The 23,677-nt window shown below is 42.0% G+C and overlaps 2 protein-coding genes across 6 annotated transcripts in view; one reads left to right on the plus strand and one right to left on the minus strand.

The window, feature by feature from the left end:
• Positions 1 to 425: 425 nt before the first annotated feature.
• On the plus strand, positions 426 to 17,825 carry FAN1 (FANCD2 and FANCI associated nuclease 1). Its single transcript, XM_010390790.4, has 13 exons — positions 426 to 2,620; positions 5,273 to 5,413; positions 5,901 to 6,096; positions 6,401 to 6,634; positions 7,101 to 7,232; positions 8,340 to 8,448; positions 9,174 to 9,293; positions 9,720 to 9,884; positions 10,755 to 10,923; positions 13,582 to 13,685; positions 15,057 to 15,251; positions 15,635 to 15,763; positions 16,602 to 17,825. The coding sequence occupies exons 1-13, from the start codon at positions 1,318 to 1,320 to the stop codon at positions 16,737 to 16,739; spliced, it is 3,135 nt and encodes a 1,044-aa protein (XP_010389092.3). The 5' UTR covers positions 426 to 1,317; the 3' UTR covers positions 16,740 to 17,825.
• MTMR10 (myotubularin related protein 10) overlaps positions 17,686 to 23,677 on the minus strand; it is a 42,347-nt gene continuing 36,355 nt past the window's right edge. For 4 of the 5 annotated variants that reach the window (XM_019280783.3, XM_019280784.2, XM_039557347.1 and 1 more), the window contains 2 exons: positions 22,683 to 22,865; positions 21,581 to 22,180 (listed from right to left, as the gene is read on the minus strand). In XM_019280783.3, coding sequence (XP_019136328.1) covers positions 21,581 to 22,180; positions 22,683 to 22,865 — 783 coding nt within the window. Of the gene's footprint in view, positions 22,181 to 22,682; positions 22,866 to 23,677 lie in introns of all 5 variants that reach the window. The other variant, XM_039557346.1, reaches the window with a different exon arrangement.

A 23,677-nucleotide genomic window follows, 5' to 3' on the forward strand; every position in this document is an offset into this window, starting at 1 on the left:
AGCAGGGTCATGCCAGAGTGCATGGCACAGGATTGTTATGCCCCGGTACACCTCAGTTGTTTTCCACGCGTTGTCATAAAAGAAAATTCTAAATCTGAGGAGGGCACGGTGTTTACAACAGCCCTCGCTCTGCGTGAGGGAGCGTGCAGAGCGCGCTGCCCGGCATCGGCGCTGCATTGCTCAGGCCCTGGCGGCGGGCGGGGAGCGGCGGCGGCCCCGGCCCGGCCCCTCACGGCGCGGCCCGAGCCCGCACGGCCCCGGGAGCGACGCGCGGCTGCGGCGCCGGTGCGTGGGGAAGGGCGGAAAGGCGGGCCGGGCCGGGCGGGCTGTGGGGGGCTCCGCCTGGGCTCCTGTCCCCGGGGACACGGCTGGCCGAGGGGGGGTCCAGGCGCGGGGAGGGGCGGTGGCGGGAGCGGGGCAGGCCGGCAAAGGGCGGGCACGTTTGGATGGCAGCACCAGGAATGACTTGGGAACCTGGGCCCCGCCGTCCGGAACACCTGGAGAGCGGCCTGGCGCCGCGGCCCTGGCAGAGCTCAGCCCGGCCGCACCACGGGCTCGGGCAGGCACAGCAGCCGTGAGGGTGAGGGCTGCAGGGCAGCCCGGTGTGCTCTGGAAATGAGTGCTTGGCGCTGAAAATAGTCTCTCAGTAGCAGACAAGACAATGATAAAATGTTCCCAGCGACAGGACGAGGAGCAATGGCCATAAACTAAAACACAAGAAGTTTCACCTCAGCATGAGGAAGAACTTCACACTGAGGGTGGCAGAGCACTGGATCAGCTGCTCAGGGAGGTCGTGGTCTCCCTCTCTGGCGACATTCCAAACCCACCTGGAGGCGTTCTCTGTGTTAACTGCTCCAGGTGACCCTGCCTGGGCAGGGGGGCTGGACTGGATGATCTCCAGCGGTGCCTTCCAACCCTGACTGTTCTGTGAATATTAGAGAACTTGCCTATTTGAATTCCAGGTTCACTTGCTGATGTAAATGCAGACTTGAGGTTAATTTTCCATTTATTGTGCCATTTAAAGGCACCTGCAGTGCTCAGCTTGCTTGTGGTATGCTTCTCTGCCTGGTGAGGCAAGCTAAAGGACAGTAGCATTGTGAGTTAAGGATTGCTTCACTTCTCCACTTCTATACGTCTTGGTTGCATCTAGTACCTTAGAAGACCACTCATTCAATGTATTTTTTTTTTCTTGAAGGCATGTCAGAGGATTACAGATGGGAAAGGAAAAGCCAAGAAAAGTCTTTTAAGTATTATAAAATAAAGAAATATGCCCTGAATTGACTTGTCTGTGCGATGTAATTGCTGTGAAGTTTTGTAATGGCAGAAGCTAGGTCTTCAGGAATCAAAAGATCCCAAATAAGTTTGTCACTCAGTAAAAATAAGAAGAAAAAAGAAACAACAAAAAAAGTGGAAACTACAGGAACACCATCTACACCTTCAGCATCATCCTCTATTACTTCCTTTTTTAACAATGTCCCCCCTGCCAAAATTAGCTGTCCCATGTGTGGGCAATTGGTGCCAAGATACGGAATAAATAAGCACATTGATGAAACATGTCAGAGAAACTGTGGTGAGATTGGTGCCATTGATGCTACACTGAATTCTTTTAGGAATAAGAGTCCCCCAGCTGCAAATCTGAGCATTACTTCCAGCTCATATTTTTCAAAAAACCTCTTAAATCTAGAAACAAGTCCTTCCAAAAGTAATTTATCGAAAGCAGGAGGGAGTGCAGCACAACAGACTAGTCCTTATTTTAACAATAATACTTCAGTCTCTAGTGTTAACAATGAATCACAGGCTCAGACAGTTAAAATAGTCTCCTTGGGAAGCTTGTCTTCAAAACTGTCCAGAAGACGCTGTCTCCAGGGAGGAAAACAGGTCTTGTATGAAGAGATCAACTCTTCGCCTCCAGCCGTTCACAGTGGCTGTAGAAGTGCTGCAGCACACGACGACGACGAGATTGATGCTGGGCAGAGTTCTCAGAAAGAAAATCAGCCTTCTCAGGGAGAGCACCAGGAACAAAATTTTTCAAAGAGGGAGCCTGAATTTCAAAACGAAATAAACAAATGTAATCAAGACGACCTTGTGGATATGGTTCAGGTACCTTTACTGGCTGGTAACAGTAATGACAAAAGGTTCCCATCTGATACAAGGAGCACCAAAGCAGAAAGCAGGTCCGAAGGTGTGATTCTTAGTCCTGATAAATTTGAAACATCTCTAGCCATCCATACTTCAGCAGACCCAACCAGTAATTTGGAAGTCGAGACTCAGCCTCACACTAAAGTTACTCCTTCTTCAAAGACAGAAGTGAACTGTGGGACAGAAAATTGCTTTAGCAGGGACAATGTAGAGATACTTCCTGTGGAAGTGCTTGAAGACTTTAAGAATGAAATGAACCATACTTCGTTAGAAACTGTGGAAAAGGTAGAATCTCAGGATTCCACCGGGGACATTCTAGACAAAATAGATGAGGTCCTCTCTGTACCCAGCTCTCCTGGTCACCCATACTACCTCCAGAATTTTTTAGTAGTGCTGCGAGCCGTATTGGAGAATGAAGATGACATCAGACTATTTAATGAGCAGGATTTGAACATTATAACCAAGTTCTACAAATTATCAGGTATCTTTTTTAAAAAAATGCATTTCCACATTACCTCTTGTAGAGAGCATTGTTACATAGTTTTATGTGAGAAGTGCTATATGAATTGATAATTTAATTTGATGAATTCCTTAAGGGAAGAAGCTCCTTTTTCTCAGGAGATATACCCCTCAGTGGCTTTCTGTAAATAAACTCTCCTAATGTTGTTAGGTACAGCTCCTGAGAGAATGGGGGACACAGCCTCACACAGCCCTCCCAGCAGCCTGGCTTGCACAGCTTAATGGATCTGAGCTGGCCATGGGCACAAGCAGCCAAACCGGGGGGGGGGGTCTGCAGAGCCCATTGGTGCACTCCACGCCATGAGAATATTACAGTGGTGACATCTTGGAGCTTGGTAATGCCTTGTTTATCTTGTGATAGTTAAAAGGGGAATATATAAAGAAAGGAAGCAACAAAGGTCTTGTTACTGGCTCTCTGAGGCAAGCAGTAGGTGCACATCATTTGCATCCATAGATCCAGGAATAAACTCACAGTTAGGCCAGTAGTGTATACAGGCGTTGGCTACTTTGACAAATACTAAAAGAGATGTTCAGCATATACCTTCCCCATTTCCACATTGCCTTCCCTGTCACTGTTTTACCGAGAACCGGCGAGAAACCACACAATCCAATCCAAGGAGAAAAGGGAATTATTTTATTATTTACACGCTAGGTTATGTATCTTTGTATGTGTGAGCATGATATGATTGGTCGCTTGACCAGCCACCCCCTAGAGGGATTGGCTGAGGTTCTCCAACACCCATTCAAAATATTTTTTCCAGAGTACCAAATCAAGGCTGGAAAACAAACCCAGGTGCAAGATATAGTAATAGTTTACAAAACCATCTTTCACTGTTTCTCAGCTAAAGCATGAGAAAGAAAAACTTCACAAAGTGCTTCAGCAACTGTTTTTCTCAGCTAGCTGTATGAGAAAGAAACTTCATAAAATGCAAAGGCAGCTGGAAAATTCCTCTCCTCCTGCTTTTTAGCATCCACACTTCCCTGGATGTGAACAACACTGATCAGTAACAGGAGCTTGTTATGTTAAATAAAAGAACTGCTTGTTTCTCTTTCAGTAGTGTGATTCCAGAATTCCCCTCTCACGGGACTTGGGAATACAGAAAGAATTACTGCAAAGTGGTGCTGATAATCACTGGATGTGAGGATCACAGATAAAAAATCTCTCTTTGCAGGGTAGGAAAGATGCAGCAATTGAGCTGTGAGAAGTGAGAGGATAGCACTAAGTCAGTAGATAACAAATCCTGGACAACTGACAGATGGATGTCGTTGCCTTCAAGAAATACCAGGCAGGATACTTTAAAAGCTCAGGTAGATGAATTATCTGTCCCACATTAGAAGTTTCTACCTAAGCAAGTGTCATCTTTCAGTTATCATAACACAAAAAATCCCATAGTACCTGCTTAGTACTATGAGGTTGCTTCAATATAGGTATTTTCAGTATTTAATTATTTTCTGCTGAAATGTCTACTATTCTTCAGTGAATAATGTGAGTGAGTGTAAGTTTATGAAGCTTATTATGAAATTATTATTGGAGCCCTAGTTTGGTCACTTCCATGGTGTGGGGAAAGAATGTCCATGTGTTAACCCTTTTCCTTTCTCCAGAATGATAAAAACTGGGGACAGACTTTAAAGGAGTTATAACCCCACAGAGAAAATGACAGACTTATATGTCTGAATGTAGTTCTGTCAGTGAATTGATCCTGGAAAAGTTCTATTAAAGAAAAGACTGAAAAAGCCTTCTAAGGACAGGAGAATTGTTAAATGAACTTTTAATGTTTATCTGCCATTTCTTAAGTATACCTAGGCCTGCTAGTGTTTCAGTGTCTTTTTATTAATGATCAGTTTCAGTTAAGCAGCAGCAGCAGACGGGTAAAAAATTTAGAAGTTAATGGGAGTTGAATGAAGTATTCAGAAGGTTGTTGAATGTAGTAACAATAGCTAGACTATTTTCAGCTAAAATTTAATAAGCTATTTTGTTGAATTTCAGCATCGTTAGTATTTAAAAAGTCTTTTTAAAAGGTACTTTAAAAGAATATTTCCCTGATAAAATCAAATGATCAGGAGGTTTTTTCTCATTGTTTTCAGTAGATATATTTGTAAAATTAGGCTTATCTTTGGAAAAATAAGAATCTGAAGAATGCTGCACAAAGAGGTGTTCTGTGATTACGACATTATTCTGTCAGACTACAGCTTCTTTTGTTCCCCAGCATGAAATATTTGGTTATTGAATGACTGGTTAAGAAAGCAAAAAGACCTATTTAACACCACAGTATGCAGGATTGAAAAATGAAGTTGTCTTTTTCTTTAAAACAAAATATTTCTTGAAGGGTAAGCATGTCAAAATGAATTTTAGTAATGTACATTGCCTACAAAATATGTTGTAATACTTTTCCACCTACAAAACTTAAAGATTCTAATAAACTTATTAATTACTTGGAAAGGTAAGTCCTGGTATTTTATCAAGTCTCCTTGTAGAACATGGGGAGATTTAAAATGTGTTTTAGAGACTACTTGCATCAAAGTAATTTTTCTGGTTAAGGTGGTGATTGTGCCTAGTACTGTGTTGAGAATTTACTCTTCTTTCTGTCCTTCCCTGTTTTAAATAAATTTGCAGTTGGTGGGCAGAAATTATATGTGAGACTTTTTCAACGCAAGCTGAACTGGTTAAAGGTGAACAAAATAGAGTATGAAGAGATAAGTGTGGATTTGTCTCCAATAATTGAAGAACTGGCTGAAGCCAGATTTCTACAAACAGGTAAGGCCAGCATCAATAACCTTTAAAATACTACAAATAAAATCTGCAGTTTTGTCTTGTTAGAGTTCAATGCACTACATGCTTGTCCGTGCCTTGGGAAGAGAATAGAGGTGCAGAATAAAGGCTTCAGGTAGATGAGTGGTCTTGTGAAAATACAGATAGTGCAAATTAGATGATAGAGAAGACCAGTTTTTCTGAACAGCATTTTTTTTTTTGTAAGTCAACAGATTTTTTAATCTTTGCTGTTGTTTTGAAGTTGTAAAGGGTGTTCTTTTTCTGATTATTCCATTCCTTCAAAGCAGACCTGTGAAAAGGTCCAGAAGAAGATCCAGAAGAATTTCAGGGTGAACCAGATAGCATTGATAATACATTTTTGAAGAACCCAAATCATTAGATTAGTACTAGGTTGTATGAATGTACTGTGAGCTGTTGCTTGACTGTATGTGTGTAACATAGAATGAATATATGTGGATAATTTTACTTTTAGAATCTGAATTGGAAGACCTGTGTGAAGGGTTGGATTTGCTTTCAGCCCCTGAGCTAAAAACACTGGCAAAGATCTTTCACTTGCCAAACCCAAACGGTCAGAAACAGCAACTTGTGGATGATTTTCTGATGCTGTCAAAGCAGCGTTCGATCTTCAGTAGGAGCCAGGCTGGTGTTGGGACAGTGATTTTAAAAAGGTAAATGCTTACATTTTGAAGGTGAGTGGAAGTTGTGCTTCAAATGACTGAAATCTAGATGCCTTTTCAAGAAGGAATGCATTTAGTAAATTTATTAAAAAAAAAGGGCAGCCTTATATTTCAATTCACAGTGAGTCAAAGTAAATACTAGACTCTATAGTCTCTCTGCTACTTTCAAGGAAAATCAAGTTTATGCATTAATTGGCTTGAAAAAAAGTTATTCTCATACTTCATTCAGTTTATTTTAGTTTTTAAAAGTGATGGTAAAAACCATTTGTTATAATAATTTTATTTGTCCTTCCAGGGTGAAGGACCTGGCTGGAAAATGTGTCAGGGTCTGCAAAGGCCCTCGGGCTGTCTTTTCTCGAATTCTGCTGCTGTTTTCACTACCTGAGTCACTGGAAGAGGAAGAAGCTGGCAGTGCTGGGCAAGGCCTGCTCTCCACAGTCCTTAGGGCTAACATGGGGCATATGGTGTTCCCCAGTTACACAGTATACAGGAAAACACAGGTCTTCCAGGACAGAGAGGATCTTATCAGGTAAGGAGAGCTTTGGCAGCTTGGGAATCTCTTCATTTCTAGAAAAGCTTTACTGCAGCACTTGTGCAGGCAAATAAGAATTCAAATGTAGAATTCCAGATCTATATATGTAGAAGTGTTAATTTTGCAATGATTTTAAATACAATTTTGTATTGAGGTAGGACTTGTAATTCACAGTGGCTTGCATTTCGAGCCAAAATAGCATATTTATTTGCTTCATGATCATCTTATGAAAGCTGTTTCTTCATTTGCTGTGCTGCTTAGGAACTAAACAAAAATTATATTCTCTAGTATTAAGGAAATTTAAACACCACATACCCTGCTAGTTTAAACTCTGCTAATCCTACAAGATTAAGAATAAAGATGGCTACATGTTCTAATGTCTTTGGAGACTGGAAGGGAAGAATTTCTTTCAGCTGTAGATGCTTTTTAAGCTTAATAAAATTGTTGTGGTTTTTTACTACAGGTATGCAACTGCTGTTCATCTGTCAAATGATATAGCTGCTGCAATGGTAAATGGGAACTGGGAAGAAGCTAATCAGATGTATTTGTGTGCTAAAGAAACCTGGAGCGAACTGAAGAATCATCCCTCTTTGAGGTAGTGAACTGGAAACTGGCCTCGTGTTTGCAGGAAACTGTTAAGTGTATTATCTTACCTTGGGTACTTTTCCTTTTGAGAGAGGCTTATGTTATTTAGGCCTGATAAAGCTAGAGACTTTAATGTTCTTGAAAGCTGGGAACTTCCTGATTGTTTGTTTAGCTTTTAAGTTACTATATGAAAAGACCTTTTTTATAAAATCTTGGGAAAGAGTTGGTAGGCATGGATAAAGCACTAAAACAGTTCTGTTCTATGTGCCAGTGCATGAGAACAACAGCCTTATTTTTCCCTTGTCATAGTATTTTTTATGACTTTCAAACAAATGGCAATAAGCAGAAATTAAAATTCACTGTGGACAAAAGGATGTTGCAAATGTTATGGGAAAACATGCTGGGTTATTCACGTCTTGAGATTTCCAAGTGGGTGTTGCTCAGGAAATGTTACTGAATATCTGAGAACTGAAATAACATGTATTGGATATGAAGCGTTCTTTATCAGTTTTTCTTTTAATTATTTTGTTTTCTGGCTTAATGATACACCACAAGTTAAAGCCTTATGTTTGGCATGATATTCAGTTCCATGTGAACTGATTTAAAATAATATTCATAGAGGGTCATTGGGAGGTCTGTTCCATTTTACACTGAAGACAGTGGAAAAATCTATTTTGATTTGAATAAGACATTTAAAAGACTTTGTCCTGAAACACAGAGGTGCCTACTGAAAAGATGTTAGTCTTCTTTTATGGCAGGAAATTCCTGTTCTAGACTTCTTCTTTTATCCAGCTTTGTTTCTGAAGTTCAACTTCTGGTTTATGAGAATAAGTTGGTAACAAAATATGATCTAATAAGTTACTGTTTTGCATCTGTTGTAAAACTGATTAACTGATAATTTCACTGGTGTTGAAACTAAAATACGCTGTGCAAGTGCTGCTCCCTAAGCCAAACTATTGCCTTACCTTTGGGTTCTTGACTTTGCAGCTGGGATACTCATTTCAGATCAATTTGGATATATAAGGCATTTAATTTTTATAAGTGCTTTAGATATAAGTATTCTTAGTAAAAGAATTTTATTAATTTAAAGTGGATCTGAGCTGCTCTTATTTTTCAGCTATCACAGAGTTTTACCTGATTACCTGCGACGTTTCACGGTTGGCTGGGTGTACACAAGAATCCTTTCTCAAGGAGTTGAAATTCTGCAGAGACTTCACAAGTATAAGGTAAAGTGGTGAAGTGAATAGGAATATGTGCTTAAATTTTTGTACATTGTTTTACATTTCTGATATGGCTGGAAAATGGTGGTAATGTTTGCCAGGCCTTGCTGCAGTTCTAGTAACAAGTTACTTTTAAGGGAAAAGAGCCCTTTTTTTGTGCTGCTCTAGAAAGTTAAATTTTTTTGATTTCTGCTTATGCATTGAAGATTTACCATATATAATACACCGTAAGACTATTGCTGAGATATGCTTCTTTCATTATTTAAAGATACCTGTGTTTCACTAGATTTGGCTATTGCTTTTAAATAAGAAAAATCTTGAAAGAGAATTCTTCCAGAAATCCCTGCCTCTCCCTTGGGGGCTAATATCTCCAAAGGCCTTTGATTTACATGTTAAAACAAATCAGATTATTCTGAAGACTTCACCTCTGCAAAAAAGCAGCAAGTAACACTTAGATATTTTTTATATACAATGAGAAATACAGAAAGGATAAAAATACTGTATTTTTGGCAGCTAACCTTTAAGTTTACAAAAAAATGTCTCTATTCTAGTGTTTTTAAGATACGCATATGCGTCAGAAACAGGTATATTGGGTAATGGAGTAAAAAGTAGGTTTGGATTGTCCAGAGACAAACTTTCTGTAGTATTCATTAATTAGAAGGGGAAGTGACAAGCTAACTTGAACTTGGTTTTGTAAGCCAGTTAATAAAGGTACAATCCCATTGCTACAGGAAGCAGTGCAGCAGCTGCAGAGCCTCCTGGCCCAGGATGTGTACTGTGCTGACAGCAGAGGGAGATGGTGGGATCGGCTGGCTCTGAATTTACATCAGCACTTGAAAAACATTAAGAAGGTATCTTCACAACTGCTGCTGGAAAGCTGGAAACACTGCAGGCATTGTCTGAAAACATTAAAAAAATATTTCTTATGGAAAGAACAGTGGAGTAGAGTCTCCTAAAAATGCAGATATTGGTAGGAATCCCAAGGTCAGACAACCAGTTTCTCCTAGGAAAATTAATCCACTTCTTTAATCTTATACTGATTAGTAGAAATGAAGAGGACTTTTTTTTACTGTACTAGTGTAAATTTGAATCCAGAAGCCTCCTTGCAAAATGTTACTCGTTGGTTAGAGCTCCACTACATCAGTTGGCAAGGTGGCCCTGTCCTGTATGCTCGTTTTTACACTCACATGTTTGTGCTCCTTCAGTCAATTGCTCTTGAACAGAGAGGTGTGCAGAGATCTCTGTAAATTGTTGTTTTTCCCCTTGCTCTTTGCCAGGCCATTGGCTGCATCCGCAGAGGGCTGGCAGACCCAGCCGTGCGCACCGGTCACCGCCTGTCCCTGTGCCAGCGCGCCCTGCGCATCAAAGACTCCCCCAGCTGCAAGCAGTTCCAGGGCCTGCTGCAGGACCTGCCCCTCCTCACTGTGGAGGATGTGACACATGTAAGCAAGGGAGCAGCAACTTGTGAGCTCCTTTTACTTCTGACAAGGAAAAATAATCTGGGAGACTTGTTACATTTGTACACCAGTCTCTGACTGACATGCTTCAGGAAAAGGAATACAAATGTGTTTCTAAAACAAAAGCCTTTTGTAATCAATTGCTTCTACACTGGTCAGCTTCTTGTCTGAAGTTAGTCAGCTGTACACTGATCTAATTTGCATTGCTTTATATGTGTTATGGGTGTGATCAGCCATAAACTCCACTAATTTATCAGTAATGCCCTCAGAGCCTTTCTGTCTGAAGAGTCTGATCAGATCAGTGCATTGTCTCTGGTGGCTGCAGGCCAAGCATTCTGTGTGCTAGAAAAAGTGATAGTAACCTTAGCATAGTGTCAGCATTAGAATAATGGCTGAAAAAAATGCCAGCATTCTTTCCAGAACTTTTGGGAGTTACACGCTCTAAATATGTGCTGTGCAAGTATTCAGTGTGGTGCGCTTGTATCATATTAGAACGGATTTTTAAAAAATCTTCCATGCCATTGTAAAGATAATTCTGTCTGGACAAAATCAGAGCAGAGCCGCACTTCCTCTCTCAGTCTCCTCAGTCTTCTGTATTTTAGCTCCTGGTCCTGCATATAGAAAGGCTACATTCCCATCTGCCCAGCATTTTTGCTAGACATTTGTTTTCTGAAAAATGTGCCAGTTTATGAAAGCTAAACAGGATGATTTCACAGGAATAGCAGGTTAAGTTTTATTCAGTTGATTTTTGGAAACAAATCTAGTTCTGATTTTAAGAAAACTGAAAAGGGGGTTTTGGGCTAAAGCTTTTTTAACATGATGATGCAAAGTAACCAAATGTTTTCATATGTTCAGGTTACAATCAGTGGAAAGATGTGTCCTCAGATGGGAATGGGAAAATCTGTGTTTCTCGTGGAGGATATTGGTGATGGAGAAGGAGGAGAAGACTGCAGTGTATCCACTGTCATGTGCTCAGTGGAGGAACTGGCATTAACTCATTACAGGAGGAATGGTTTCGATCAGGGTAACAGCGCTGTTGGTTTGGGGATATTTTACAGTGAAATAACTGTGGGAGTAAAGAAACTATTTACTAATCAGTTTGCTTAATAGACCAGTTTTAGCTGATTTCATTACACCAGATTCTGTTTCCTTCCCAAGCACCTCTAATACATCGTTTCCTTACCAAAGTGCTCTAACGTATATTTTCAACCTGACCTGCTTCCTGGCCTTTAATGATTTGCTGCCTTCATTTACCAAAGGTGGTTTTGAAATGTATTAGGAAAACCCCAGTGTTTTTTCTTCATCTACACAGAAAATCACTTATTTTGTCTTTCTTACCATTGAACAAAGAAGGCAAAATGCTAGCATTATCATTTATGGGAGTGTCACTAAGGAAATGTAAACCTCCACTGATTTTTGGTACTAGATGTCCATGAAAACAGTATATACCAATAGCACAACACTGCAGGATTTTTTGGAAAGACTCTATTAGTAGTTGTTTGTGTATTTTTACAACTTAGTAGCTGTGAAAAGCCATTGACCAGTAAGAACAGATAGGTCTGTTTTACAGGAAAAAAGTGAAATACAAAAAGGTAGGCAGGTTATTTTTAAAGGTAAAATTTGTATCTTTCTATAAAATATATATTTTAATATAGTTTTATTTTACTGATATGTTCCCAAATACTGTTGGAGCAAAAGTGGCTATGTCAGAAAAGGGTAAATAGGGAGGGGACAATGTTTAGAATTTGGGAGAATTGTGCTGAAATCCCCACTCAGTTCCTCACTCCCACCCACTCACCATTAGTCTTCTTGGCTCCATACAGTTCTGAGCACGCAGTGGCCATGTGTGATTTAGTGATGATCCAGAATTCCCATTCCAGCTCCATGCACACACCCCAACACATACACGCTCCCCCTCATATGTATGAGGTATCATGCATGTATAATACATATATATATATACACACAATACTATTCATTACATAGTGTATAATAACGTATACATTCTGGGATGTGTATGTACGACGTAATGATGCTTACACTACTATAGATAATATATTGTACTAACAGACTAACAACAAACAAAGATCACAGAGTGGCTGAAGTTGACAGAGAGCTCTGGGGGTCATCTTGTCCAACCCTCAGCTCAAGAGCCCACTCTTCCAGAACATGTCCAGCTTTACAGTATCCCCAAGGAGGGTAACTCCACAGCCTCTCTGGGCAGCCTGTGCCAGTGCTTCATCACCTTCACAGTGAAAAAGTGTTTCCTTGTGTTTGCATTTATATACATATATATATTCATACATCTATATGTCTCCCTATGTTCGCATGAATATGTATGTTCATACATATACATAGAAATGTTCACAGAGTCATAGAAACACAGAATGGTTAAGGTTGGAAGGACCCACAGTGGGGTCATGTGGTCCAACCCTGCTCAAGCAGAGCCATTCCAGAGCACATGGCACAGGATTGCTGTGGAATAGCTCCAGTGAGGGAGACTCCACAGCCTCTCTGGCAGCCTGTTCAGTGCACAGCACTTGACTGTACAAGGCAGTCACGTTCATCAGGCGTTGTTTAGCTGTAGTGAATCCATGCTGACCACTCGCGATCACCTTCTTGTCATCCATGTGATAGAGATGGCTCCCAGAATGAGGCACTCTGTCAGCTTTCCGGGGGCTGAGGTGAGGCCTGACTGGCCAGGAGTTCCCTGGGTCCTCCTTTCCCTTTCTGAAGAATGGGGTGACATTTGCTTTCTTCTGGCACCTCTCCTGATGGGCACCACCTTCCAAAGATGATGGTGAGTAGCCTCACCATGGTGTCTGCCTGCTCTGGGTGCATCCCTCAGGGCCCATGGACTCGTGGATGTCACGTTTGCCCTTGTGTTCTCTAAGGCAGTCCTCCTGAACCAAGGAAAGGTCTTCCAAATTCCTTTCCCCAGGTCTCCTGGGTCAGAGATCCCTGAGAGCTGGTCTTGGCAGTGAAGACCAATGCAAGGAAGGTGTTCCAGAACCCTGCCCTCTGTGTCCCCTGTTGCCAGGCCCCCCCTCCATTTAGCTGCAGGCCCACATTAGCCTGAGTTTTCCTTTTGGTGTTGCGGTATTTGAAGAAGCTCTCCTTGGTGTCCTTGACGTGTTGTTTTGACATGCTCATATGTGTGCATGAATATATATACACATATGGGGGCACATGTATACATGCATGAACACATATGTATTTACATATAAAATATGTTTACATATATAAGGCATAATATATAATATTTACAATAAAATAGAACAGCTATATAGAATAATGTTTGATACGATAGACAAGATGTAATTATATACTATAAATATATATCATGTTTTTAATATATATTTATTATCCATATTGTATTTTTTTTAATGTTAAAAAAGTATATTTAAAATTTGTCAGAGTTAGCCCAGTAAGCCTTGTGGGAGCCAGGGCAGGGATGGAAGCTGTGCTGCAGCCGAAGTTCCCTGGCCTGGGAGCAGCAGGCTAGGGGAATGGGGCAGGAATGAACTGCATTTGCAGCTGCAGTGAGAATGTGTGCTGACACCAGCTGGCCATGAACCTGAACATGGCATGTTTCTGCTTTGGGTTGTGATGGCTCAGTACCTCTTCATATGACATTGCTGTAGAAATTAATGTTTCCATTTTTATTAAATCTGCCCTTTAGGTATTCATGGGGAAGGCTCAACGTTTATTACACTGTATGGGATTCTAATGTGGGATATCATTTTCATGGATGACATACCTGACGTGTTCAGAAATTCCTATCAGGTAATTTTGAAAGGCTTTCTTTGGTTAATTTATTTGCCCATTGCTGTAGATTCAGTAACCATGTTAAAATCTTACTTGGGATTAGATTAACATTTTATTCTGAGGGACTTTCCAGACACACCTTGGTGTTCCCTTCATTTTATTATTTGTTACATTTGGTTTATTACCAAGGGCCCCCTCAGTAACCAGTTGTTGTGTCAGGCTGGATTCACAGTCAGAGAGGGTGGGATTGCTCTGGCTAAATGCTTGTGTCCTGTAGCTGAGCTCACTGGGCGTCCTTTATAGTCAGTGGAGAAATACTGCTATGCCACAGCCTTGTTCCTCTTGTTGGAAGATGACGTATTCCATTGGAAAAAAAAATAGTCTGTTTCTTTTCAGTAGCCTTATTTTTAAACTAGGGTTTGTTAACACCCCTACCCACCTCACTCCACCATTTTTTTGGGATCATCCCTCGTTTTTGACAAAGAAGCAAGCAAACAACATTACACAGCCCTCTCCAACAACTCCCTGTAACACCCTAAGGTCAATAATTCCAGGTGGTCTTGTGGCTTTATTTTTCTTCACCATCTGAAGCAGAAGTCCTTGTGGCTGAGCTGAAAACCACCAGGCTCACAGGGAGGACGGAAAGGGGACAGCTGTAACTCCAAAGGCCATACAAAACTGTGAAATGGAATTCATACAAATAGCTCTTCTTGTTGTCCTTATTAATGCAGAGCAAAGCTATCATGATCCTCAGGCATAAACAATGCTGAGCTGACAGCTCACACCTGGTTCTCGGTCGTTCCTAGGCTGTATTTTCCTGGGATTATGTGTGGCAGCCATTTTTGTAAGGCTGTTTCCTAAGCACTCTGCACTTGCTTTTGGGAAGCTGCCGTGGCTCTTGGGCCCTGCCTGTTCAGCAGCAGTCAAAGCTGAATTGCTGCAGGGGCTTTTTACACCCTGAGTGTTCAGCACTGTCTGGGGCTCTTCCTGTGGGTGCTGGAGGATGAAGCCCCAGCTTCATCACAGCTTTGTTCTTTCACCTCAAACGGCTCACTGTGCCTGAGCAGTCTTGATCCCACCTGGAACGTTACTGCACAGAGTGCTGGGAATGCACAGAATTCTTTGTTAAAGGAAACCTCTGTCTAGAGTTCAAAACAACAGAGCAGAGGCCGAGATGTGGCCAGTGTTTGTTGCACTGGCATTGGGTGTTAAAACATATACAAATGTTTCCTAGTTAATAAATATTTATGTGGTGGGCATGTTCAAGATAAATCAGCTCAATGTTTGAGTGACTTTTTAGTTAAGAAAAATATGAAGTAGGACATTGTCATTCTGGGAATAGCTACTCTGCTGGCAGTTCCTCAGAGCTGTATTTACCTTTTCATCCAGACATACCCCCTGGATTTATACACTGACAGCTTCTATGAGAACAGGAGGGCTGTCATAGAGGCCAGACTCCAGCAGCTTCACACCGCTTCCTCTGAGACACTGGCAAAGTTGGTTGCTGATGTCTGGACCAGTCAGGAGGGAAAAACAGCAGCCCTGGTTAACTGGGGACGTTTTATTTCCCTCACACAAGTCCAGGTAAGTAAGTGTTGTCCAGCATGGGCACCCCAATTAGGCTTGACATTCAGCTACTACATCTGGCCCTAGTGTGCTCACAGATTGTATTGAGGTATGGAACCATGGCAGATCAAGAGTGGTGGGAGGGAAGAATTAGGATTAGGGAGACTTTTGTTGAAGCCCCTGGACAGGTACTGTTACAATATTCTCATATGGTCACTTTTCCTGCAACAGTAGCTGGGAACACAGCAGGAAAATTAATGTAGAAAACATCTAGTTAATGTTTCTTGTTATGCGAGACTAAACAAAGAACTGAGCTGGGCCATCCAATATTCTTGTGAGGGTTGGGAAATGGTTCTGCAGGAAATTAAAACCAACCCCAACTACCAAACCTTCTGTTGCAGAGCCTGGTCTCTTGCCTTGGAGGAACGTTCCTGAGCGGTGTTTTCCGGCGGCTGTCCAGGGACCTGCGGCACTGCCGGGGGGGGCTGCCCGACCTGCTCGTGTGGCGCTCCCACAGCCAGCACTTCAAGGTGTGTGGGGAGCACGGGAATACTCAGAGCTCAGTTACCTCCCCTCGTGTAAAACCTTGCACTTGTCAGCCCACACAAACTGTAATTTCCTGTTGTGGTGGTGGAGTCAGAGCTACAGCTCAGCTGCCCAGCTCCCACGGAGCAGTGGGTGATTATCTGCTCCTCCAGCAGCTGTGCTGGAGCTTTAATGGGCGTAGGGAGAGCCAGCAACTATCAACCCTGGCTAAGGTTGGTGTAGAAAAGGTCTTTGATTAAATGTAATGTAAAGCACCTGTTACCAATCAGCCACACACATTCTGACTGTTGGTGGCAAGGGGTTCTACTGGCACCACTTAGACAAAATCTGGACTATTTGAGTCTACAACTGTGTCAGTGTCTGCTACAGAAATTTAGTAAATAGTCATGGATGGTGCCTTGCATGGTAGGGAAATAGCTACTAGAAGACTACTGGACACCTCATCTGTTGGAGCAACTTGTTATGTGTTTATGATACAGAGCTAATAGCAGAAATTAGTTCTCTAGAACACCTAAGTTGCTGTCAGTATCAGTTGGAGCAGGTGAGGGTGCAGACAATTGATTTTTCAGTATGAGAGGTCTTCATTCACCAGGGCCTCTGTCTGTGTTTTGGTGGATATTTGCTATATAAAATTTCATTCTTACAGTTAAATTTTGAAATATGGGGTAAGAATTCAGCATCCACTGGACCTTCCATTGTGCTAACATCTTTTATCATTTTTGTCACAAATAACAGCCATAAAAAAAATACTTCTTCTCTGGGAGCTAATGATCCTTCAGTTCCTCCGTGGGCACACTCCTAACCATCCCCCTTTCCTTGTAGCTGGTGGAGGTGAAGGGCCCCAACGACCGCCTGTCTCCTAAACAGATGCTGTGGCTGAGCGAGCTGCACAAGCTGGGGGCTGCAGTGGAGGTTTGTCACGTGCAGGACGTCGGAGGCAAGAGCAAACGCCTCAGCTGACAGAGGTTGGATCATGTGGGTAGCTCAGGTGTTCTTAAAGGAACAGGCAGCACACACACCACTGGCTGCTGCTGCTGCTTATTAAAAATAGTTTCTTCTAAAATTTTAGTTTCTTGGAACATTACTGTAGTCCTTTTAGCACAAAACATTCTAAAACATAATTAGAGAAGACTGTATGATTTACTGCGTGTCACTTTGTATTCAGAAGAACAGAGCCCTTCTCTTCCCTCCCCAATTCCTAACTTCTTCTCTGAGGTAATCTGGGGGGTTTGCCCAGTGAGGAGGAAGAGCTGCTTTCACATTGGTACCCCCTGAGAACATCTCTACAATACAGAATCTGGGACATCAGGTCCTGCTCATTTCTGTGGTGCCTGTGTGGCCCAGATTCATTATGTTGGGCAGGTCTCCTCGCAAGGTGTGAGTTCAGCCCCTTGACAGGATTGTCAGGACCAGTGTGGTTCTCTGCCTGTCCCCACTTACTACTATGTATTTGAATTTTGCACTTGTACATAAACAAATACAGGTGTTCACTGATGGCAGAGTAGGGCATAAAGCTTTAATGCTGTTCTAATGTGCTGCTGTGTATGAAAGGCTAATTTATTTAACAGCCCCTTCTGCTGTATCTGTAGTACCTGTATAAAGGGAAATATTTCTGGTAGTAGACAGGAGTTGGTCAGTGCCAAGATGACCACACTCAATATAGTCAGTTCTGCCCCACATAAATTGATGTGTTTGCTCGTTCAGAAATATGTTAGTCAATTGGAATTAAAAAGATGAATTCCCTTTTAAGACATTAAAATCCCGTGGGTTTCTCTTAATTTTAACACACAGCCAACATCTTTTCTCTGGAGTCTTCATTCTCATATTGAGTAAGTTTCCTGCTATCAGAAATTCTGATTACCACGCAAACTGAAGACACTGTAATAAAATATAGCCAGAAAAAAGGTAATTTGCACATCATTTTTATTAATCATCTTTCTATAGCACAGTGTCCATGCTATTCTTGGAAAAAACCACACACATACAATTTTTTTTTTTTTGTTAGGGGAAGTCAAAGAAAACCACCTGAAGTTCACTGTGGAAAGGTACAAACTTTTATTGACTCTAATTTACTTCACATTCACAACTCAGCATTAGGATTTTATAATCTTTCTGCCACTGCTACTTTACTCAGGAAATCATTATCAGGCACAAAGGTTTTAGTTTCAGTTGAAATGGTGAACTGTAAACCATCACAGCAACAGCATTAGAAACCTACTGCCTAGAGCAATTTGAGGTACAGATTTCTGTCTCTTGGTTAGAGGCAAATTTAAGATTTCATCTTTTGCTTAAATATATGTTAGATTTTTTTTTTTTGGTTTTAATATATTTCCATCTGAGAATAAGCCAAAACATTTGCCCAGCTTGCTACATTTTCATTAAAACACAAGGCAGTTAACTGACCAGAGTGGTTGCAGGCAGGTGCACACAAAGCACACGTGCAGGCCTGGGCAGACACACACACACACTCAGTTCTCAGTGCATTTCTGGAGGCAGGACATGTGTGGCACAGGGTAGCACCTGGAGGCTGAGGTGCCACCATAGTCACAGCCCTGCACTGAGCCCTGGCTGCTGCACTGGGGGTCAGCAGCCACAGGAGCAGCCACGGAGCTCCCCATGTGTGGTACAAAGTCATGACTCCGCCAGGAACAGCTGCAGTAATGCACATTTTCTACAAACACAAAAGGATGAGCTGCTTGGTAGCTTTTCTACTCTTGCAACATGAGAATGGCGTTAACAGTATCTTGTTTTAAATGGTGAACAGAAACGAAAATCTGGGAGATATGTGTACATATATATACACAGACATATATATACATACTTGCATGTCAGTATTCTGTACACAGAAGTTAAAGATACATACTCACACCACAAAATTGCTTTTGGAAGTTATTAAAGATATTCAGAACAGTCCCTACTGACTTGATAAGGCAACTGTGCAGAGTGGAGAATATTTCAAAATTTACACTTGGTACCTGTCTTTCAAAAGTATATCAGAAAGGATTCAGCTGTTTAACTCAGACGAAGCAGCAGCATCCACAGGCACACATTCACTCCCACAGACACAGCAGTTGCTCAGACTCCTCAGCAAGGCTGAGCCACACAAGGAAGCAGAACCTCGTCTTCAAGTCTAGGGAAAGGTGGATCTCTTCCCTTCTTCTCTGCAGGAGGTGCCCCCTCTCAGCCTCTGCTTACCTAACTCCCTTTTTGGAATGTTATAAAATTTCTTTTTAAGTCTGTTTGGCAAATAGGTATTTTGACAGGTTTTGTTTATTATAAAGGCATATTATTTTTAACCCTCTCCCATGCTATATATATAAAATACAAAGACCCTCTGCAGCATCTGTACACATTTTAGAACTGAAATGTAAAAATGTCTGAAATCTCCTTATAAAAGACAATTCTGTTTAAATATAGTACCCATTTTTCCCCCCAAAGGGTACTAGCCTGAACATTTTTTTTAATTCCACCAGCTGCTTTTGTGGAGTAATGTATTTACACATTTTTGGTACCTTTAAACCAAAGAAGTTACATCTTTAAGTAATGAAAAAAAAAAGACACTATAGTTTTAACTGTCATTTTAAAAGAAAATAAATTGGTACCAAAAGACACTAAGCACACAGGTTGAGGTCTTTATGTCAAGTATCAGGCCAGGGAAAGCAGTAAGCTAATGGGAAAAGAGGAATGGCAAAAGCAAACTAATACAAACCTTTGATAATGAACAAGTGAGATGACTGCTCCAGCAAGCTTGGAAATAAACACAACTGGTTTGTGGACCATTTAACACGCTCAGCTCATCTTGCAGCATAATTAGGCAATTGAGGTGATGCACGTTTTTTCCTCACAAACAGTTGCCCAGAAGCACCTGGCATTGTGTCACGACAGCCTGTGCCTGCCCACGTTGTGCACAGCACACACACACACACCAGCTTCTTTGCATAGGAACAGGGTTTGGAAGGTTGGCTAGGTAAAAAAAGCAGCCCACTCCCCTGACATTGTTCACCTTTGCACCAGCCCTGCCTTGCTTCCCTCTCCAACCCCAGCAGTGTGAGCACAGCACAGCCTTGGACAGGGAACAGCCTGGGAGCCAAACCCCACTTTGTGATTTAAGCTGTGCTGAAGATCAGTTTGGTTTTACAAACAAAGACCTCCAAATCCTATCCCCTTCCCTTTTTTTAAACTCAAATACACTGCGTATTCCCATCCTGTGTACTCCCATCCTGCAGCCTTCTTTTTTCCCCACTGAGAAAACTGAGAACAGCTTTGAGTCCATCATATAAGGCCTTTGGTGCCTTAACTGGTAAGGCTACACCTGGATAGAGGCTCAGGATCAGTTCAACAGTGTTGGTGTTTTACATAGAAATAATTTAATATAAAATATGACCTTGCTGTTCAGAGAAGGCAGCTGACAGGAGCCTTAACCTACAAGAATGACACATCACTATTTCTCCACCCTCCTGGAATTCTTCACGCTCCTGCCTTTCTCCCTGTGAAACTCAAGTCCTTTTGTGGCACAGCATCCAGGGAGAGCTATCATTTAAAAAGGTTTCAGAACAATGAGGAGGCTGCTGCATTAAGCAGACAGAGGCTACTGGATGCAATTCCCTCAGGCAGTGCTTGTGCATTGCACTGTCCCTATGGATGTGCACGTCTGCAGAAAGAAGGCACCGCTCCCTGCTCTTCTTGCAGCACCTGCCTACCAGTGACTGCAGCACCTGCACCCCTCGTGGAACTGGCAATATGGAGCCAGACCTCCTCCAGCAGGGCTCAAGTAGGAGTTCTGATGAAAGCTACTTCATCCTACAAAAAAATGAGGAGAGGGTTGGCAGGGATCGGGATCTGTGCAGGGATATAATGCTGAGTAATTAAGGTGCCCTTATAAAAAGGTGAGGATCCTGTGGGACTTAAAAACAAGCTTAACCTTAAAGAGGGAATACCTGCTGTTTCTTCTGGATGCCTGTTGTTTCCAGAAATGGAGAGGGGGAAGCAGGGGATGGAACAAGAACTTGCCACAACAATCTGCTTTAAAAAGTTGGGGGGGGGTGTCAGCTGCATTAGAGTAATCCTGCTACTGTTTTCTCCCAATGAAAGGCACTTCTAAAGCTACTGCAATACCGTATCTACAGTAAATGTTTTAAGGTTAACAGTGCATTGTCCTGATGTGGATTTCTATAGTCTAAAGTCAAGCTCATGACAAAGAGCACAAATCTGACTAATTGTTAATGAACACATTTTGGGGAGAGCAAGAAAAGGGAACAACCCCTTCCATGGATACACTGCATTAGCACATATGTACAGTGGTAAGTCATGGAACATTAGTATGTTTGTATCTATGCATGTAAGTATTACTCCTGAAGAGGCAGTCTGATAAAATAGTATAATCCCAGATTTCAGCTGTCAGTTCATCTCCACTGCACTACTTTGGCTTTCCAAGCTGTTCTATCAAAGGGTCACTTCAGTCACTATCTGGGAAAACAAAAGTATTTGAAGCAGAACCCTCATTAATGACCACACCAAGCCTTTCAATTAGCTGATGAAATGCTCTATCACTTGTAATGAGCCAAACCCCCAAGAACAGGAGGAGTTGGGGAGCAGAAGCCCCAGCGGATGAGAACTACTGAAGACAAAATTGTGCGATTTGAAGCATGACTTGCCTTGCTTTTAAATATTTGTGCAAATCTTACATAATGTTTGTATATAAAAATTATTACAGCTTTCAACGCCGCATTTAGCAGTGTTAAGTTAGAAAAGACAAAATGATATGCAGTATTCTCCCTAAACCTTTAAACCTCCACATCACCTCAGTCTTCATTTGCAAGCGTCTCGGTGGATAGCCAGATTTTGGCACCACTTAAAAATTTGCTTAAAGGTGTTCCCAGAATGCTCCGTCTGCATAGGTTCCCTACAGGAGAAAATGGGAAGGAGGAGGAGAGAAAGTCTGGGGCACCAGAGGTGTCATTTAAACCATTAGCTCTGAAGTACATCCTGCTTTGATCCAGTTCCGAGCAGGGGCCTTGCAGGGAGGAGTTGCTCTTGTACTGCCGCAGGCTGCGGTTTAACATGTCCACCTCGTCTGCCAGCAAAGAAACTCTGTGGAAAGCGGTGATGGAGCCGCCGTGGTTGATCTGGACCTCAGGAACCCAGCGGAAGTAGCAGAGTTTCCACAGTTTTATTTGTGTTCCAGAGAGATTGGGCAGAATGACTCCGTGCAAATCAACGGGCTTTGCAAACCAGTCTCTGAAGTACTGCTCCATATTGTGGCTCTGCCCCTCCACTGGCTGGAAAAAGTTCGGCTTCAGTTTTAGTATCAGAGAGTTTCTTCTTGGAAGGAACTCCTGCTCACCGATTATTCCGTTTTTTAGTGCTGGAGGGACACCGCGCAGTGTGGAGCTGTAGTTCTTCTGCAGAAAATAAATACCGGTAATTTTCCAGTTCTACATCCATTGGAATAGTAAATTTCCCTGAACTGCCAGGGTGCATCATCCAGAGAAATGCTGTGACCTTTAAATAGTTCTGAGCTTGTGAGTCACTACTGCAGGGCTCACAGGGCAAACTGTGGCCACTTGTGGCCTTTAAAAAGAAATGGATATGTTTTGTAGCAACAAATGACTGACTTATAATCAGTATTTACTGAAAATACTGACAACCCCAGGGGGAAAAAGTGGCCTGTCATCACTTTTACAAAGGTGAAATAATGCAAATGTTGGCAGTGACTCAGCCACATCAGAAAATGTCCTAAAACACAAGGCTCAACAATTTACATCTTTACTTCTACAGAAAACCATTTCTTTAGGCTGGGAAGCCAAGACAATGAAGGCTCCTGCTGCTAATGCAACGGTACCTGCAGCATCCCCAGCAGGACCCCTGAGAGTGAGCACAGCCCCTCACAGCCCCCCCAGTCACCTTGGAGCGCTTGAAGGTCCGAAGGGCCCCGTTGTGCACGCTGGGCGCGCTCTTGCCGACGTACAGCGGGTTGTGGAACAGCAGCCGGTCCCGGCTCGTGAACTGAAGAGACCAGTCCCAAACACATGGAAACCTGAGGCCTTTCTCATCACCCAGCTGAATATTTTTGCTTATAGCAAATTCCTATGAGAAGTTAACATTCAGGCAGATTAAAATCGAAGAAAATCGGCTTATTCATGAATCCTAAAACCAGCACATAACTATTGGGCAAAGAGGAGCAGGGATGTAATTTAGAGGCAGCACAGCAGAGCAGCAAGACAGCAGGAGAAAACAGCTGCTCTGCATTTGTGCAGTTACTTTTCAATTACATTAAATTGTTTGTTGGCTTACTCTTAACCCCCAAATTGGCATTTTGAGAATACAGCAACAGTCCCTCAGTACTCTGCTTCTTCGTAAGGTTGCTACCTACAACTCTAAAGGGAAAATATTTAACAAAATAAGTAAGTTTCACTTTTATCAGCCATCAAATGTTTTCTACACAGTTCTGATAAGCTCCAGTTCTCAAAAACAAATTTAAGTGTTCAGTTTTCTAAATGCTTCCATTGTATATTACTATTGGAACTTTATGCAACATCCCCAACTTTTTCAACTATTTAAAAAATTCTGTTAAGAGATTTCAAAGTTTGCCTGAAGCATGAAATTCTCTTTATGGCCTGTCATTCTACTTCCTGAGTTCCAGATACAGATTTGCTTCCTAGAGGAGTACAAATAATAATGTACAGTAGCAATGTTTTCCTAGGAAAAAAACAACAAAGGAATTCAATAGACTTTTTTCTTGGATAGTTAGTCACTGTCTCTGCAAAGATCACCTGAGAGGACACTCTGATTGTATTCACCTGGGGACCTGAATATTTTGCCCCAAACAGAGTGTGCCATTTTGAAGAACACACAGGAAGCATTTAGCTGGGATGCTGTTATTTCCAGGGGGGCAGGCT

The sequence above is a fragment of the Corvus cornix genome, chromosome 10 (assembly GCF_000738735.6).
Source record: "Corvus cornix cornix isolate S_Up_H32 chromosome 10, ASM73873v5, whole genome shotgun sequence".
NCBI lineage: Eukaryota > Metazoa > Chordata > Aves > Passeriformes > Corvidae > Corvus > Corvus cornix.

Coding starts and splice junctions, on each gene's coding strand:
- FAN1 (XM_010390790.4), top strand. CDS start 1,318: ATGGCAGAAGCTAGGTCTTCAGGAATCAAAAGATCCCAAATAAGTTTG. Junction 5,414..5,900: donor AGCCAGATTTCTACAAACAG/GTAAGGCCAGCA, acceptor TTTTACTTTTAG/AATCTGAATTGGAAGACCTG. Junction 6,635..7,100: donor GACAGAGAGGATCTTATCAG/GTAAGGAGAGCT, acceptor TTTTTACTACAG/GTATGCAACTGCTGTTCATC.